The sequence below is a fragment of the Meles meles genome, chromosome 1 (assembly GCF_922984935.1).
Source record: "Meles meles chromosome 1, mMelMel3.1 paternal haplotype, whole genome shotgun sequence".
Classification (NCBI taxonomy): domain Eukaryota; kingdom Metazoa; phylum Chordata; class Mammalia; order Carnivora; family Mustelidae; genus Meles; species Meles meles.
Window position 1 is genome coordinate 138,021,720 of NC_060066.1, and position 15,091 is coordinate 138,036,810.

At 37.7% G+C, this 15,091-nt stretch overlaps 1 protein-coding gene across 1 annotated transcript; it reads right to left on the reverse strand.

Moving 5' to 3' along the window:
* Nucleotides 1-108: 108 nt before the first annotated feature.
* On the reverse strand, nt 109-9,286 carry C1H1orf146 (chromosome 1 C1orf146 homolog). Its single transcript, XM_046000683.1, has 5 exons — nt 9,218-9,286; nt 4,147-4,240; nt 2,114-2,282; nt 1,655-1,733; nt 109-954 (listed from the first exon to the last, which is right to left on the reverse strand). Exons 1-5 carry the CDS (start codon nt 9,284-9,286, stop codon nt 820-822), a joined length of 546 nt encoding a protein of 181 aa, XP_045856639.1. The 3' UTR covers nt 109-819.
* Nucleotides 9,287-15,091: the final 5,805 nt, after the last annotated feature.

A 15,091-nucleotide genomic window follows, 5' to 3' on the forward strand; every position in this document is an offset into this window, starting at 1 on the left:
TACTGCTAGGAAAATAAATGTAGCTTTTCTCATTTACTGGTTTCTGTGATGACACATTATGGATCAGTAGTAGTCTTTGGTCTTAAAAACATAATTTACATGGTAAATAATGCCCATGTACGTTTTCTAAATCCTACTTAGTTGAAAATCTAATACAAACTAATAATATTGTATTATAATCTCATTAAATATAGTTGTATTGCCTTCTTCATATAGTTGTAGTGAGTTTATAAATACATATTACATTTTATGTTCCAATTAGATGCTTTCTTATACTTCAGAATTCCTGGTGTCAAATAGGAATATCACACCATTGTAAAAGTGTACAGAGAGGTTTTCAATTAGGCCAGCTGGTTACTTCTTTGAATTTCCCTTTTTTTCCCTACCTCAGAAGTCTTATGGGGCACAGCCCCATCACCACCTGTCTAGCAGCAGTTATAATATGAACACATGAACACAGCAAACATTAGTTTTAGAAATACTGGCAGCCCTTGTGGAAAAGTTAAAAAGTGTACATGACTTTTCCTTTAGTCTAAGGGGCTAGTTAGAAAATGCTGTGTTTTTATTTTGTAGTAAATATTTTCCTTCCAACTTAACTTGTATCACCAAGAAACTGCATCTGTTTTATAATATGTGTATGTGCCAATTTTTTCTAAACATTATTAAAGGAATTACTCAACAAAACTGAAAATCATTTTTAATCATACATATTTTATTCTTTTAAATTAAAAAAAATCTTTAAATATATATTTGAACATTTTAATTTAACTGGTCTAATTATTTTAACATTCTTCCAAAAGAACTTTTGTAATTGCTATTCTAATTTGGGTTACATGAATCACTACTCAGTTTTAACTTTTGAAGTGTTTTCCAAACAGGACTTTGCTCAATGATGTAAGCCTCAGTTGTTATCATTCTATAGCAAATGCTATCTGTGTATGGTTTGGAGGCAGTCTGTAAGAAGTTACAAACATGCAACATTATTTATAGAAATAAGTAATTTTTACATAAGGATCATTTTATAATAAGGGTCATATAAAAACTCACTTACTCAACAAGTATCTAATCACCTTCTTTGTGCTAAATACTACGTGTGAGTTAATTATGAGTAATAGAAAAATGCTTGGTCTTTGTCTTTAAGGAATTTCAAACAAGCCAAAAGTAGAATACTGTAAGAACTGCTTTAATATGGAGATCTGTTCCAAGTATAAGAGTAAAAATCACCTAACTCTGCCTAGGGCACACGTCACAGGGGAGGACAAGCATGGAAAGAAAGTGGACAATTTATGAAGATCATTCTATAAAATAGTATGTTGTACTTTGAAAGTTCTTGACTACAACCTGATCGATAATTATATTTTAGAATTTGAAGGAAGATTTAAGAAACCAGTAGGGCCAATGCAGTGTATATATGCCAAATGTTCTTTTGACCTAACTAACGTTAGTCATTCTTAGAGTGGCTATTGGAAATGAATTGAGAAGAAAGGCTGAGTTCATGCTTCAAAGAGCTGTACTGCCTGCTGAAAGAACAACTTCTCTGAGGGGAAAAGAAGCAGAATATTTGTTAATTCTGCTCAAGAGGGTGTGCATTTTGAGGTCAGAAACCCTAAAATCTATGAGTGCTATATTTGCATCATTTTCCTAGGTGACTTACCTTAGCCATAGTGCACATAAGATTAATAGCATTTACTGTGTTGTGTACTGGAAGTATCCGTAAGTTACTACCCAGGAATCTGAAAAATAATTCATAAATTAAATAGATCATATAACTTAAACAGACATCTGTTAAGCAGAAAGGAGACAGAAACCTTACTGTCTGTCATGTCCTGCCCTATTCCACAGAGGATATGATATGGCTTTATACCCAGAATTTAAGAGACTAAAAAGTGTTCACTTTTGTTTTGGTGTTGTAGGAAAATCTCAGAAATCAGCATGAACTCAAACTTGTCACCCTGATTCCTGGAATAGCCATTAAACCTGAATTCATTAAATATGACAAGTTAACATTATAGTGTTTATCTTTTAGCAAAACAACTCACCTACTTGAAAAGGATTAAGAACTAAAGTAAATATATGTGATTTAAGAAAAGTCTATAGTACTATTCTTCCATACCTCTGCTGAATCCTGAACATCAGTTTCCATTCCTCAGGCCCATGGAGGGCAGCAGACAGAACCAAAAAACTCTTTTGGTGAATATTAATAAACTTCTCAATTTTGGCTAGAATTATTTCTTCAGCTAATATAAAGCATTCTTTAGCATCCATCAATAAAAATGCAAGTCCTAGGGAAGGTGAGCATAATATAAAACATCACTTTGTTGTAATAAGCAAATTTTTTGGTAAACTCTATAGAATCAACAAAAGTGGCTATAATACAGCTCTAAATGTCCAGGACCCAAACTTGTAAGGAACAGAATTTGTTATAACAAAATTCTTATACTACAAAATGATTTAGGTAATTCTTTGAAATGCTTTATATAAAAGTATGACATTCTAGAGGAAACAACTTTGGTCAGTAACAATTTTTCAAATTAAGGCACTTAACAATGAAAGTAATGCCCAATTTTAGTTAAAAGTTATTTTTTTGTGTATGTTATAATGACTTTTTTAAAAACTGGAAATCAAAATCTTAAGCCTTCAACTATTTCTTAGAGAAACCTTTGTAGAGAACATTATTATTAAATTAAAACACTCTATAAGCAGATAATCTAGGGTGGTTTTTTTTTTAAGATTTTATTTATCTGTCAGAGTATAAGCAGGTGGAAAGGCAGGGAGCAGCAGACTCCCTGTTGAGCCAAGGAGTCCAATGCGAGACTCAATCCCAGGACCCTGGGATTGTGACCTGAGCCAAAAGCAGACGCTTAACCAAGCTTAACCAACTGAGCTACCCAGGCATCCCAAAATCTAGGATTTCTGAAATAGTATCAGGCCTGTAAGAACAGTCCTGAAGGAAAATTTGATCTAATTATAGCTCTTTAAAAGAGAAGGCAATCTGAGTAAAGTGATTATATTATTAAATGTTAATTGAATGAACCTGGGCAGTTTATATAAACCTTCCTGAACCTAAGTTCTCCCATCTATAAGAATGTAATAATAATTTTTTCATAGGTTTATTGAGAGGATTAAAGAAGATACTATATATAAGTGGACAAGGGACACAGGAGTTAATAAAAAACATTTCACTTCTCCCTAGAGGGATCTCTATTCAACCAGGAAGGATGAGTTTGAAGTTGGATCACTAAGCCTGTAGTTTTATTTCTAGAAAGTTTTGAAATCTGCCTGCTTCCAAAGCCTCTGCTAAAGTTACCATTCTATCTGCAATCCTCCTGGTAAAATACTTCACTTCCACTTCTTTTATCACTTTAGTCATTTCCCTACCACAAACCTGTGCTCTGTGCTGCTCCCTTTGCATCACCCTAGCCTTCTCATATCCTAATCTAATTCCTTCCTGTATTTTACCCATGGCCCTGTATTTTACGATTTTATGATTTGAGGAATTTCTATTTGTCTCTATTTGGTTCTTTTGTTGTTGTTATTGTTGTTAGTATTTGTTTCTATTATGTTCAGCAAACTCTTGTACAAAATCCTGAAAAAACATTCTTCTATATTATTTTTATATATAGCTTTTGACCAATGTTGTGATGTTGACTTCCTTGTTAATACTGGTAACACTTTAAATACTGACTGTTGGAGAGATGGCTTTGTTCTACTTGCATCTTAGTCCCAAAGTATGTTGTTTTTACTGTCCTCTGCCAGATTCCACTGGTTCAGCTTTAGTTTTCCATTTGTTTAAAGAGGGAACGGGAGGGGGAGAGAGAGAGTCTTAACAGGCTCCATGCCTAGCACAGAGCCCAAGGCAGTGCTTAATCTCACAACCCTGAGATCATGACCTGAAGCAAAAGCAAGAGTTGGATGCTTAACTGACTGAGCCACCCAGGTGCCCCCAATTATAATCTAAACAGGAATGCATGTTGTGGTTGGCCACATGCACTACTTTTGCAGTAGTAATAGAGTTTTATACATTTACTTCTCCCAAAAGATAATACCTTAAGTTTATTACCTGGTTATTGAACTGCAACTATTAGAATTTATACTCACGTATTTTATAAGAGGCTTAAGTCAAGACAGTTAACAAATACACCATACCAGAAAGAGAAAAGATAATTGATCCATTTTCCACTGAATCAGAGTACCGAATCTTGTGGCTTTGATTTTCTAGGGCAGTTGCAACTTCGTAACTCTAAAAAAGATTTTTTTTAGAAACACAAACTTAAGACATGCTTAGAATGAATGTTTTATATTAAAGCTAATGCAAAAGTTAAATTTAATAGCTTCTTTTGTAACCACTTAAATATTTGTTCATCAAAGGAGACAGTAAATTTGCTCTCTGGTGAAAAAAACACTTGAAGCAAAAATAATTTGGTTCGGGGCGCCTGGGTGGCTCAGTGGATTAAGCCGCTGCCTTCGGCTCAGGTCATGATCTCAGGGTCCTGGGATCGAGCCCCGCATCGGGCTCTCTGCTCTGCAGGGAGACTGCTTCCTCCTCTCTCTCTGCCTGCCTCTCTGCCTGCTTGTGATCTCTCTCTCTGTCAAATAAATAAATAAAATCTTTAAAAAAAAAAAATTTTGGTTCTACTGAAACACTATGTCTGGAAATGAACTGTGCGAATCCAAGGACAATATTAAAGAACTATAAGAGAATAAATGCAAACTTCGTTAAAAAACAACTTGGAGACAGATTCTGACATGCATTAATGTAAATTGGAAGGTGGGTGGTGGTGAGTTTCTTATATGGTTTACAATACCGTTAAGTGCCAGATGTATAGAATAACACAAGGAGACAACCAATTCATTTCTGTACATTAGTTACTTTTATACTTTTTTTTTTTAAATTTTAAGATTTTATTTGTCAGCACAAGCTGGGGGTGTGGCTAACAGAGGTAGAAGCCAACTCTCCACTGAGCAAGGAGCCCGAAGCAGAATGGGATCATGACCTGAGCCGAAGGCAGACACTTAACTGAGCAACCCAGGTGTCCCTAATTTTATACTTTTTAAAAATATGTATTTTTTTTAAAGATTTTATTGATTTATTTGACAGAGATCTCAGGTAGGCAGAGAGGCAGGCAGAGAGAGAGGAAGGGAAGCAGGCTCCCTGCTGAGCAGAGAGCCTGATACGGGGCTCGATCCCAGGACTCTGGGATCATGACCTGAGCTGAAGGCAGAGGCTTTAACCCACTGAGCCACCCAGGCGCCCCTAAAAATACGTATTTATTTTAGAGACAGAACACATGGGGTGGGGAGGGAGGTGGCCAGAGGGAGAGGGAGAGAATCTCAAACAGACTCCCTGCTTAGCACAAAATCTGACATGGGCTCAATCTCACAACTCTGAGATCATGACCTGAGCTGAAACCAAGAGATGCCTAACTGACTGAGCCACCCTAAGCCTTAAACAAGACAGAAAACATGTATAAATACAGCAACAAGGCTTATATTTTAAATGCCATTTTAAAAATCATCTCATTTCCGGGTGCCTGGGTGGCTCAGTTGGTTAAGTGACTGCCTTCGGCTCAAGTCATGATCCTGGGGTCCTGGGATCGAGTTCCCTTGGGCTTCCTGTTCCCATTGGGCTCCCTGTTCAGCGGGGAGCCTGCTTCTCCCTCTCCCTTTGCCCCTCCCCCTGCTTGTACTCACTGTCTTGCTCTCTGTCAAATAAACAAAATCTTTAAAAAAATCATCTCATTTCCTATTCTATTCCATCTGAAGTAATTACTCAGATCATTTTTTCCAAGCCACTAAGATATAAGTGGTTAATAGTGTTTCCTAATTGGTTATAACTCAAGCTGGCTGTTCTCCGAGTAGACAAAAATCCCTTAGGTACATTAATTGTATATTCTGCTTTAGAACATGTGTATTACAGGCTGGAATTTTAAGTATACAGGCTGGAATTATGTATGAAATATATGTTTCCTTTCTATCCTAAGGAGAGCATTTTGTGCCAAACAGATCTTGACCTCGAGTACAACTGTGGATCTTCCCATTAGTTTTCTTCTGCTGTTTTAAAATTATACATTGATTCCAGCAATGGCAGACTATGTAATTTAGGACAAACCTCCTGCTGAAGCAGCTAGAAAAGTTGGACAATTTTTTAAATCTGCCTGAATGCATCAGAGAGCTATCAGTACAGTGAAAAGTTCTAAGGTCAAAATCTACACAGAAATTCAGAGATATGAGACCAGCATTTAGGCCACCTTTTCCCTAAGGATATCTGCCAATACAGAAGGAGATGAGAGGCTGAACACGGCTTCTGACAAAAGTAGAACAGCTCTCACAGGGACTACAGCCTAGCTTCAAAGCATTTCAACCCCTGAAATTGTCTTTAGGTAATACTGTATTACTAGTGCTCCCAAGCACCTTGCAGAAGCACTCCCTAGAGTAGCCTTTCTCAATCAGGTTTCCTCATATGAACTACAAAGAAAATTATCTGAGTGATTTTTTTCAATTCTCACATAACTAGTACCATTCTGGTAGTAGTTCATTTATTCCATACAATAGCTGCTTTAGGGCTCGAATTGCCAGATTTAGCAAATAAAAATAAAACCCAGTTGAATCTGAGTTTCAGATAAACAACATTTTTTTAGTATAAGTATTTCCCACGCAATATTTGAGAGGTAGTTCCTCTAATTTCATTGTTTACCTAAAACCCAAATGTTGTAACTAAATGTCCTGTATTTTATGGGGCAACCCTTAGGGCTTTGGGGATTTACTTCTCTTGTAAAATTAAGACTTCTTAGAGGAACAGAACACTATTCTAGGCCTCAAATTATTTCTACAATTTTTCAAATACAAATTCCAACACAACCAAAAATAATCAGACATACCAAGAGACAAAATTACTTGAAAGAGAACTATGAGAAAATAGGCAATAGAAACAGATTCACAGGGGATGTTACATATAGTGAAGTTACATCAGATACATGCCTTAAAATAGTGATGTTTACTATGTTCAAGGAGATGAAAGACAAGATTGAGAATTTTGGCAGAAACCCCCACAAAGTATAAAAGGATATAACAGATGTCAAAGAGTCAGGAAAGCTTCATAAAATATGAGTGAAACTTTAAAGTGGAAAGGAGTTTATTAAGCAGACAAGTGAAGGAAGAAGGCAAATGTGAGAAGACCATGGACAGAAAGAGTAAAGGGAGAGGCATTCAGACCCAAAAGTATGATTCTTATATAAGTATGTAAGGTATACACAAGTCAGTTTATTTGGAGATGGTATTAGGAATAACTGCTGGCATATCCTAAGGACCCATGTATGCCATATTAATGAATTTCTATCATATTCTATCAGTAGCTATACCTGTGTTGGGTATATAATAATGTAAAGACTTGTCAAATTATGCTGTACAACTGGAAACTAATGTAATATTGTATGTCAACTATACTTCAATTAAAAATAGTAATAAATTTTTGGGGGTGCCTGGGTGGCTCAGTGGGTTAAAGTCTCTACCTTCGGCTCAGGTCATGATCTCAGGGTCCTGGGATCGAACCCCGTGTCAGGCTCTCTGCTTAGCGGAGAACCTGGTCCTCCTCTCTCTCTGCCTGCCTCTCTGCCTACTGTGGTCTCTGTCTGTCAAATAAATAAATAAATCTTTTAAAAAAATAGTAATAAATTTTTTAAAAAAATCATACTCTGGGGTGCCAACTAAAAGAATTATGATAAAAATAATAAAATAAAATAATAAAGATAAAAATAAAGTACTGAATTAAGAAAAAAACAGACAAGGAGCACCTGGGTGGCTCAGTCGTTAAGCATCTGCTTTCAGCTCAAGTCATGAGACCAGGGTCCCGGGATCAAGCCCCACATTGGTCTCCCTGCTTGGCCTGCCTCCCTCTGCTTGTGTTCCCTCTCTCACTGGGTCTCTCTCTATCAAATGAATAAAATCTTTAAAAAAAACCCAGCCAAATTCAAGAGTTAATTTTTCAAAATAACCAGGAGCTAAGACCAGATTTTCCAAAGCATGTTTCATGGAATATTAGTCCCATGAAATATTAAAAGATGTTCCTTGTATTCAAATAATATTGGGAAACACTGAATATTATTTTGTCTCCTTTTGAGGATTTACCATGCATTTAGGCATATGAAAGGCTCTTAAGAGTAGTGCAGTAAAAAAAAAAAAAACAAAAAAAAACCTTGTAAAAATTTGTTCATACAAGCATTCCAAATATAATCCAATACTTCCTTCTACAGATTTAACACCTATTAATATTGTGTAAAACTAGTTTCTGTCTACCAAATCTACTCATAAGAAAGGAAATATAAACAAAAACAGAAATGGGAAAAGGTACTCAATCTGACAGAAAATTTAAAAGAATGTCAGTATGAAAATTTTAATCACAAAGCAAGATGGTTAAACATAATAAATGAATTATGAAGTAGTTCTTGGCAAATCAGTGTGTATTGCTGGCTCTGTCTCTCAGTATCAGTCTCAAAAAGCTTTAGAATTAAGAGAAAAACAGGAATTCCAGAAACCTAACAAAAAGAAGCAATAGGCTTTCTTAAGGCTGTCTTAAACTGGTTTGTGTTATGGAGCTAGATGGCAAAAGCCAATAGGGCAAAGTGCAGCTTGAAGTAGCAGAGGGAGGACAGAATGGATTACAAAAATCTTATTTTTAGTCTTATTCTTGCCTCTCCCATATTTACCGTGGAATAATCATTTCTTTCCCCTTCCCTCTAGACATGAACTAGTGTCCATAGATAAATACTAAGGCAATGGAGAAATCCTATTGGCTGAGGAGCTAAAAATGGTTGTGGACTAACCAACCGCCTTCAAGCATTCAACTTCCTATCCCTTCCCCATCCCAACTGTATGGAGATAGCCTCCCCCTAATGCCACTAAGGTACACCGATCAGTTTCTGTGGTTTATTTCTTCAAAACATCAATGTGCGTTTTACTGTTTCTCGAGTCCTTTAATATCTCTATTAGAACAGACTTATAGAGAAAAAAAGAACTATAAAAAATTTCCAGCCTTCAAATATTTAGAGAAGTAGGATGTTGAAAATGGATGCAGTAAAGTTTAGAATTTATCTTTAAAATACATTTAGTTTATGTACTTGTGGACCCACAGAACTTTGGAAACCAAGCTAAGGATGTTTTAAAAATAATGTGCTATTGCTTTTAATTTTTAAATTAAAGATCAATGGCCAAATGCTTTTACCTTAAGAGATGAGCTAATAATAATAGTCGTTGTCCATTTTATTTTTTCTTTTCTGCCATTTTCAGCCATCTGTCTGTCTCTGGATCAACCCAGCTTCTAATGGTGCCACAATCTGAAAAAAAGGAGCAAACAGGACAATGTAGAAATGTTTTTTGAATGAAAATTAAAAACAGAAATGAAACTAGGTTAATGGAGACATGCTAAAGAATATTTGAAAGTTAAAATTTGACACTGAAAAATATGTCTTGGTATACATTAAGCTTTTTCAATACCATGCTTCATGTTGCATGCAATACCATGCTTTACTGTTAAAAAAGAGAAAGAACACCCAAAATGTAGTCACTTGTGCTAACCCCGCATCAGTAAACCAAAATGTAATACCTAACCTAACTACGGTTTCAACTCCCTTGAATGTATGTAACCTTTAACAAGTTAACACCAAATTACCCGGTTAGCACTAGAGAAATAAATAATCCACCCAATAAACCTCTACCCTTCCCCTCAGGAAGGCGACCTTGCCTGAAACAAGGCATTCTTTGCAAATAATTTCTTTTTTCCATCTGTCTTTAAAAACCTCCCTTTTTTTTTTATTTTCAGCGTAACAATATTCATTGTTTTTGCACCACACCCAGTGCTCCGTATAGTACGTGCCCTCCCGATTACCCACCACCTGGTTCCCCAACCTCCCACCCCCCGCCCCTCCAAAACCCTCTGGTTGTTTTTCAGAGTCCATAGTCTCTCATGGTTCATCTCCACTTCCAATTTCCCTCAACTCCCTTCTCCTGTCCATCTCCCCATGTCCTCCATGTTATTTGTTATGCTCCACAAATAAGTGAAACCGTATGATACTTGACTCTCTCTGCTTGACTTATTTCGCTCAGCATAATCTCTTCCAGTCCTGTCCATGTTGCTGCAAAAGTTGGGTATTCATCCTTTCTGATGGAGGCATAATACTCCATTGTGTATATGGACCACATCTTCCTTATCCATTCATCTGTTGAAGGGCATCTAGGTTCTTTCCACAGTTTGGCGACCGTGGCCATTGCTGCTATAAACATTGGGGTACAGATGGCTCTTCTTTTCACTACATCTGTATCTTTGGGGTAAGTACCCAGTAGTGCAATTGCAGGGTCATAGGGAAGCTCTATTTTTAATTTCTTGAGGATCTCCACACTGTTCTCCAAAGTGGCTGCACCAACTTGCATTCCCACCCACAGTATAAGAGGGTTCCCCTTTCTCCACATCCTCTCCAACACACGTTGTTTCCTGTCTTGCTAATTTTGGCCATTCTAACTGGTGTCAGGTGATATCTCAATATGGTTTTAATTTGAATCTCCCTGATGGCTAGTGATGATGAACATTTTTTCATGTGTCTGATAGCCATTTGTATGTCTTCATTGGAGAAGTGTCTGTTCATATCTTCTGCCCATTTTTTGATATCATTATCTGTTTTGTGTGTGTTGAGTTTGAGGAGTTCTTTATAGATCCTGGATATCAACCTTTTGTCTGTACTGTCATTTGCAAATATCTTCTCCCATTCCGTGGATTGCTTTTTTGTTTTGTTGACTGTTTCCTTTGCTATGCAGAAGCTTTTGATCTTGATGAAGTCCCAAAAGTTCATTTTTGCTTTTGTTTCCTTGGCCTTTGGAGACATATCCTGAAAGAAGTTGCTGTGGCTGATATCGAAGAGGTTACTGCCCATGTTCTCCTCTAGGATTCTGATGGATTCCTGTCTCACGTTGAGGTCTTTTATCCATTTCGAGTTTATCTTTGTGTATGGTGTAAGAGAATGGTCAAGTTTCATTCTTCTACATATAGCTGTCCAGTTTTCCCAGCACTATTTATTGAAGAGACTGTCTTTTTTCCATTGTATATTTTTTCCTGTTTTGTCGAAGATTATTTGACCATAGAGTTGAGGGTCCATATCTGGGCTCTCTACTCTGTTCCACTGGTCTATGTGTCTGTTTTTATGCCAGTACCACGCTGTCTTGGTGATCACAGCTTTGTAGTAAAGCTTGAAATCAGGCAACGTGATGCCGCCACTTTTGTTTTTGTTTTTCAACATTTCCTTAGCAATTTGGGGTCTCTTCTGATTCCATACAAATTTTAGGATTATTTGCTCCAGCTCTTTGAAAAATACTGGTGGAATTTTGATCGGAATGGCATTAAAAGTATAGATTGCTCTAGGCAGTATAGACATTTTAACAATGTTTATTCTTCCAATCCAAGAGCATGGAACGGTCTTCCATCTTTTGGTGTCTTCTTCAATTTCTTTCATGAGTGTTCTGTAGCTCCTCGAGTACAGGTCCTTTACCTCTTTGCTTAGGTTTATTCCCAGGTATCTTATGGTTCTTGGTGCTATAGTAAATGGAATCGATTCTCTAATTTCCCTTTCTGTATTTTCATTGTTAGTGTATAAGAAAGCCATTTATTTCTGTACATTGACTTTGTATCCTACCACGTTACTGAATTGCTGTATGAGTTCTAGTAGTTTGGGGGTGGAGTCTTTGGGGTTTTCCATATAAAGAATCATGTCATCTGCGAAGAGAGTTTGACTTCTTCCTTGCCAATTTGGATACCTTTTATTTCTCTTTGTTGTCTGACTGCCGTTGCTAGGACTTCTAATACTATGTTGAACAAGAGTGGTGAGAGTGGGCATCTTTGTCGTGTTCCTGATCTCAGCGGGAAGGCTGCAAGCTTTTTCCCATTGAGGATGATATTTGCTGTGGGTCTTTCATAGATAGATTTTATGAAGTTCAGGAATGTTCCCTCTATCCCTATACTTTGAAGCATTTTAATCAGGAATGGATGCTGGCTTTTGTCAAATGCTTTTTCTGCATCAATTGAGAGGACCATGCGGTTCTTCTCTCTTCTCTTATTGATTTGTTCCATCACGTTGATTGATTTGCAAATGTTGAACCAACCTTGTAACCCAGGGATGAATCCCACCTGGTCATGGTGGATAATCTTTTTAATGTGCTGCTGGATCCTATTTGCTAGGATCTTGTTGAGAATCTTAGCATCCATATTCATCAGTGATACTGGTCTGAAATTCTCCTTTTTGGTAGGGTCTTTGCCTGGTTTGGGGATCAGGGTAATGCTGGCTTCATAAAAAGTATCTGGAAGTTTTCCTTCTGCTTCGATTTTTTGGAACAGCTTCAGGAGAATTGGTGTTATTTCTTCTTTGAAAGCTTGGTAGAATTCCCCAGGGAATCCATCAGGTCCTGGGCTCTTGTTTTTTGGGAGGTTTTTGATCACTGCTTCAATCTCATTACTAGATATCGGTCTATTCAGGTTGTCAGTTTCTTCCTGGTTCAATTTTGGGAGTTTATAGTTTCCCAGGAATGCATCCATTTTCATCTAGGTTGCTTAGCTTATTGGCATATAACTGTTGGTAATAATTTCTGGTGGTTGTTTCTATTTCCTTGGTGTTAGTTGTGATCTCTCCCTTTTCATTCATAATTTTATTAATTTGGGCTTTCTTTTCTTTTGGATTAGTGTGGCCAATGAAAAACCTCCCTTTCTACAGCTTGGTGGAGCTCCTTTCCCTTGCTAATTGGGAGTTGCACAATTCATGATTCACTGAATGAAGCCAATCTGATTTTTAAATTTACTCAGTTGAATTTTTGTTATTTAACTCTATTAACAATTACTGAAGCAATGGCTCCCATTTCAGGGCACTAACTTCATAAAAGAAGACTGACTGTGTCAAGAACTGTCAAAGGTCTGTGGTTTTATTGTATTTGCAAGCTAAAAAGAAGTTAGCCTGCCACAGTTTCATGGATATAACAAAAAACATAAGACTCTTGATCAGAGGACAAAGAATGGTTTTTTACTTGTTTTTTACCCACAGCAAGAGAAGTAATCTCATTCTATTTTTAAAGATTTTTTTTTTTTTACAGCGAGAGAGAGAGAACATGGAAAGATGGGGAGAAGGAGAGAGAGAATCTCAAGTGTACTTCTGAGTACAGGCCCAACATGAGGGTCAATCTCACAACCCTGAGATCATGACCCGAGCCAAAATCAAGAGTCAAATGCTTAACTGACTCTGCCACCCAGGCACCCCAGTATCCTCATTCTCTTGCAGCAATCCTCCAAGTCCAATTCCCACACAGTTATGGGGGAAAGGTAGGTAATATCAGCAGAAACAGTGAGTTGTATTATAGGAGAGGAACCCTGAGCTTAGGAATCCCTAATTTTTATAATGGGCTGCAATCAAACCTGCCCTGTGCTCTAGAGCAAAACACTATCTCTAACCTACAAAATTATTAATTACACAAACATCCTTGCAAAGATGGTTGAGAGGTGGGGCTAATATATGTGTATTTCTGTTGGTGCTGTTAATGCCTGTCTGGGGACCATACTTTAAGAAATGTTATACTAAAGGAAGGAAGAGTATTCTGGGCAAGAACAACACAAAGTGATAGAGCAAGATGGCAGAGGAGTAGAAGACCTAAACTTCCTCTACTCCCAGGAATTCAGCTAGATAGTTATCAAGCCATTCTGAACACCTACAAACTCAACAGGAGATTGAAGAAAAGAATAGCAGCAATTCTATGAATAGAACAGTGACCACTTTGTGGAAGGTTGGACGTGCAGAGAAGTGAATCCGAGGTGATATACGGGAAGACAGACCTCGGGGGTAGGGAGCCTCCATCAGCTGGCTCCTGACAAGTGATCAAGCAGCAGAGCACAAAATCAGAACTTTTAGAAGTCCACTCCACTGAGGGACGTTGCTCCAGAGGCTAAGTGGGGGATGGAGACCTTGCAGGGACAGTATGTCTCAGGACCTTCAGGATCACAGAAAGACTGAGGGTGCCTGAGTGTGGCAGAGCTCCCAGGCATCAGAACAGGGAAGCTGGCTGCAAAGACGGAGCCAAGGAGTGGGTTCTCAGCTCAGGGTTGCCATAAACCATGATCTCTGGCATAGTCGGGCCACTGCTCTTCGAGCAAGGACCCCAAAAGTGGCAGATCTGGGGAGACCCCCACCACTTCCTCCACCAGGAAGAGTGGCGAAGGAATGCACTGCAGGAACTGGCTGGGTTTGGAGACTCCAAACGGTGCCATGTGCCAGAGATAGGAATGCTCAGTCACAGGCTGGGTGAGCACAGAGTGCGGCCAGAGGCCAGGGAGACAGGAGTGATTGCTCTGAGGGCGCACTAAGGAATGGGACCCGAGCTCTCAGCTCCTCCAGGCCAGAGATTGGGAGGCCACCATTTTCATTCCCATCCTCCAAAGCTGAATGGAAAGTATTCAGGGAACAAAAGCTACTGAGAGCAAAACTGAGCAGATTACTTATCTTAGCCCCTGGAAAGGGCAGTGAAATTCCACCTTGGAATCATAGCAACAGGCCCCTCCCCCAGAGTATCAGCAAGAACATCCAGCCAAGAACAACGTTACCAATCAATGAGAACTGCAAACCTCTAGTGCTAGGGGAATACAACGCATAGAATTCATGGCTTTTTTCCCATGATTTTTTTAGTCTTTCAAAGTTAAAATTTTTTAATTTTCTTTTTTCTTATTTTTCCATTTTCCTATTTTAACCAACATCTTATCAATACATTTTTTAAAAAATCTGTTTTAATTTTCATTTTTACAATCATATCCTACCCCTTATTATATTTAACCTTATTTTTTCTACATATGTATGTTTTGTTTTGTTTTTAATTTTGGGATACAGTTTCTTCTAATAGACCAAAATATACCTTAAATCTAGTATATGGCTTTGTTCTAGTCTCTTGCCTGATCACATTCCCTCTTTTTTTTTTAATTTTTTTTCTTTCTTTTTTCAACCAACTTCTCATCAATTCCTCTTTTAAAATCTTTTTAAGTTTTCATCTTTACAGTCATATTCCGTCCCTTCATCGTATTTAT

Bases quoted from the DNA above. Each gene is read 5' to 3' on its own strand.
- C1H1orf146 (XM_046000683.1), bottom strand. From the start codon at position 9,286: ATGGCTGAAAATGGCAGAAAAGAAAAAATAAAATGGACAACGACTATT. The intron at 1,734-2,113 runs GTATGGAAGAAT...ATTATTTTTCAG, and splicing joins ATGTTCAGGATTCAGCAGAG to ATTCCTGGGTAGTAACTTAC. The intron at 955-1,654 runs GTAAGTCACCTA...AACTTCTTACAG, and splicing joins TTATGTGCACTATGGCTAAG to ACTGCCTCCAAACCATACAC.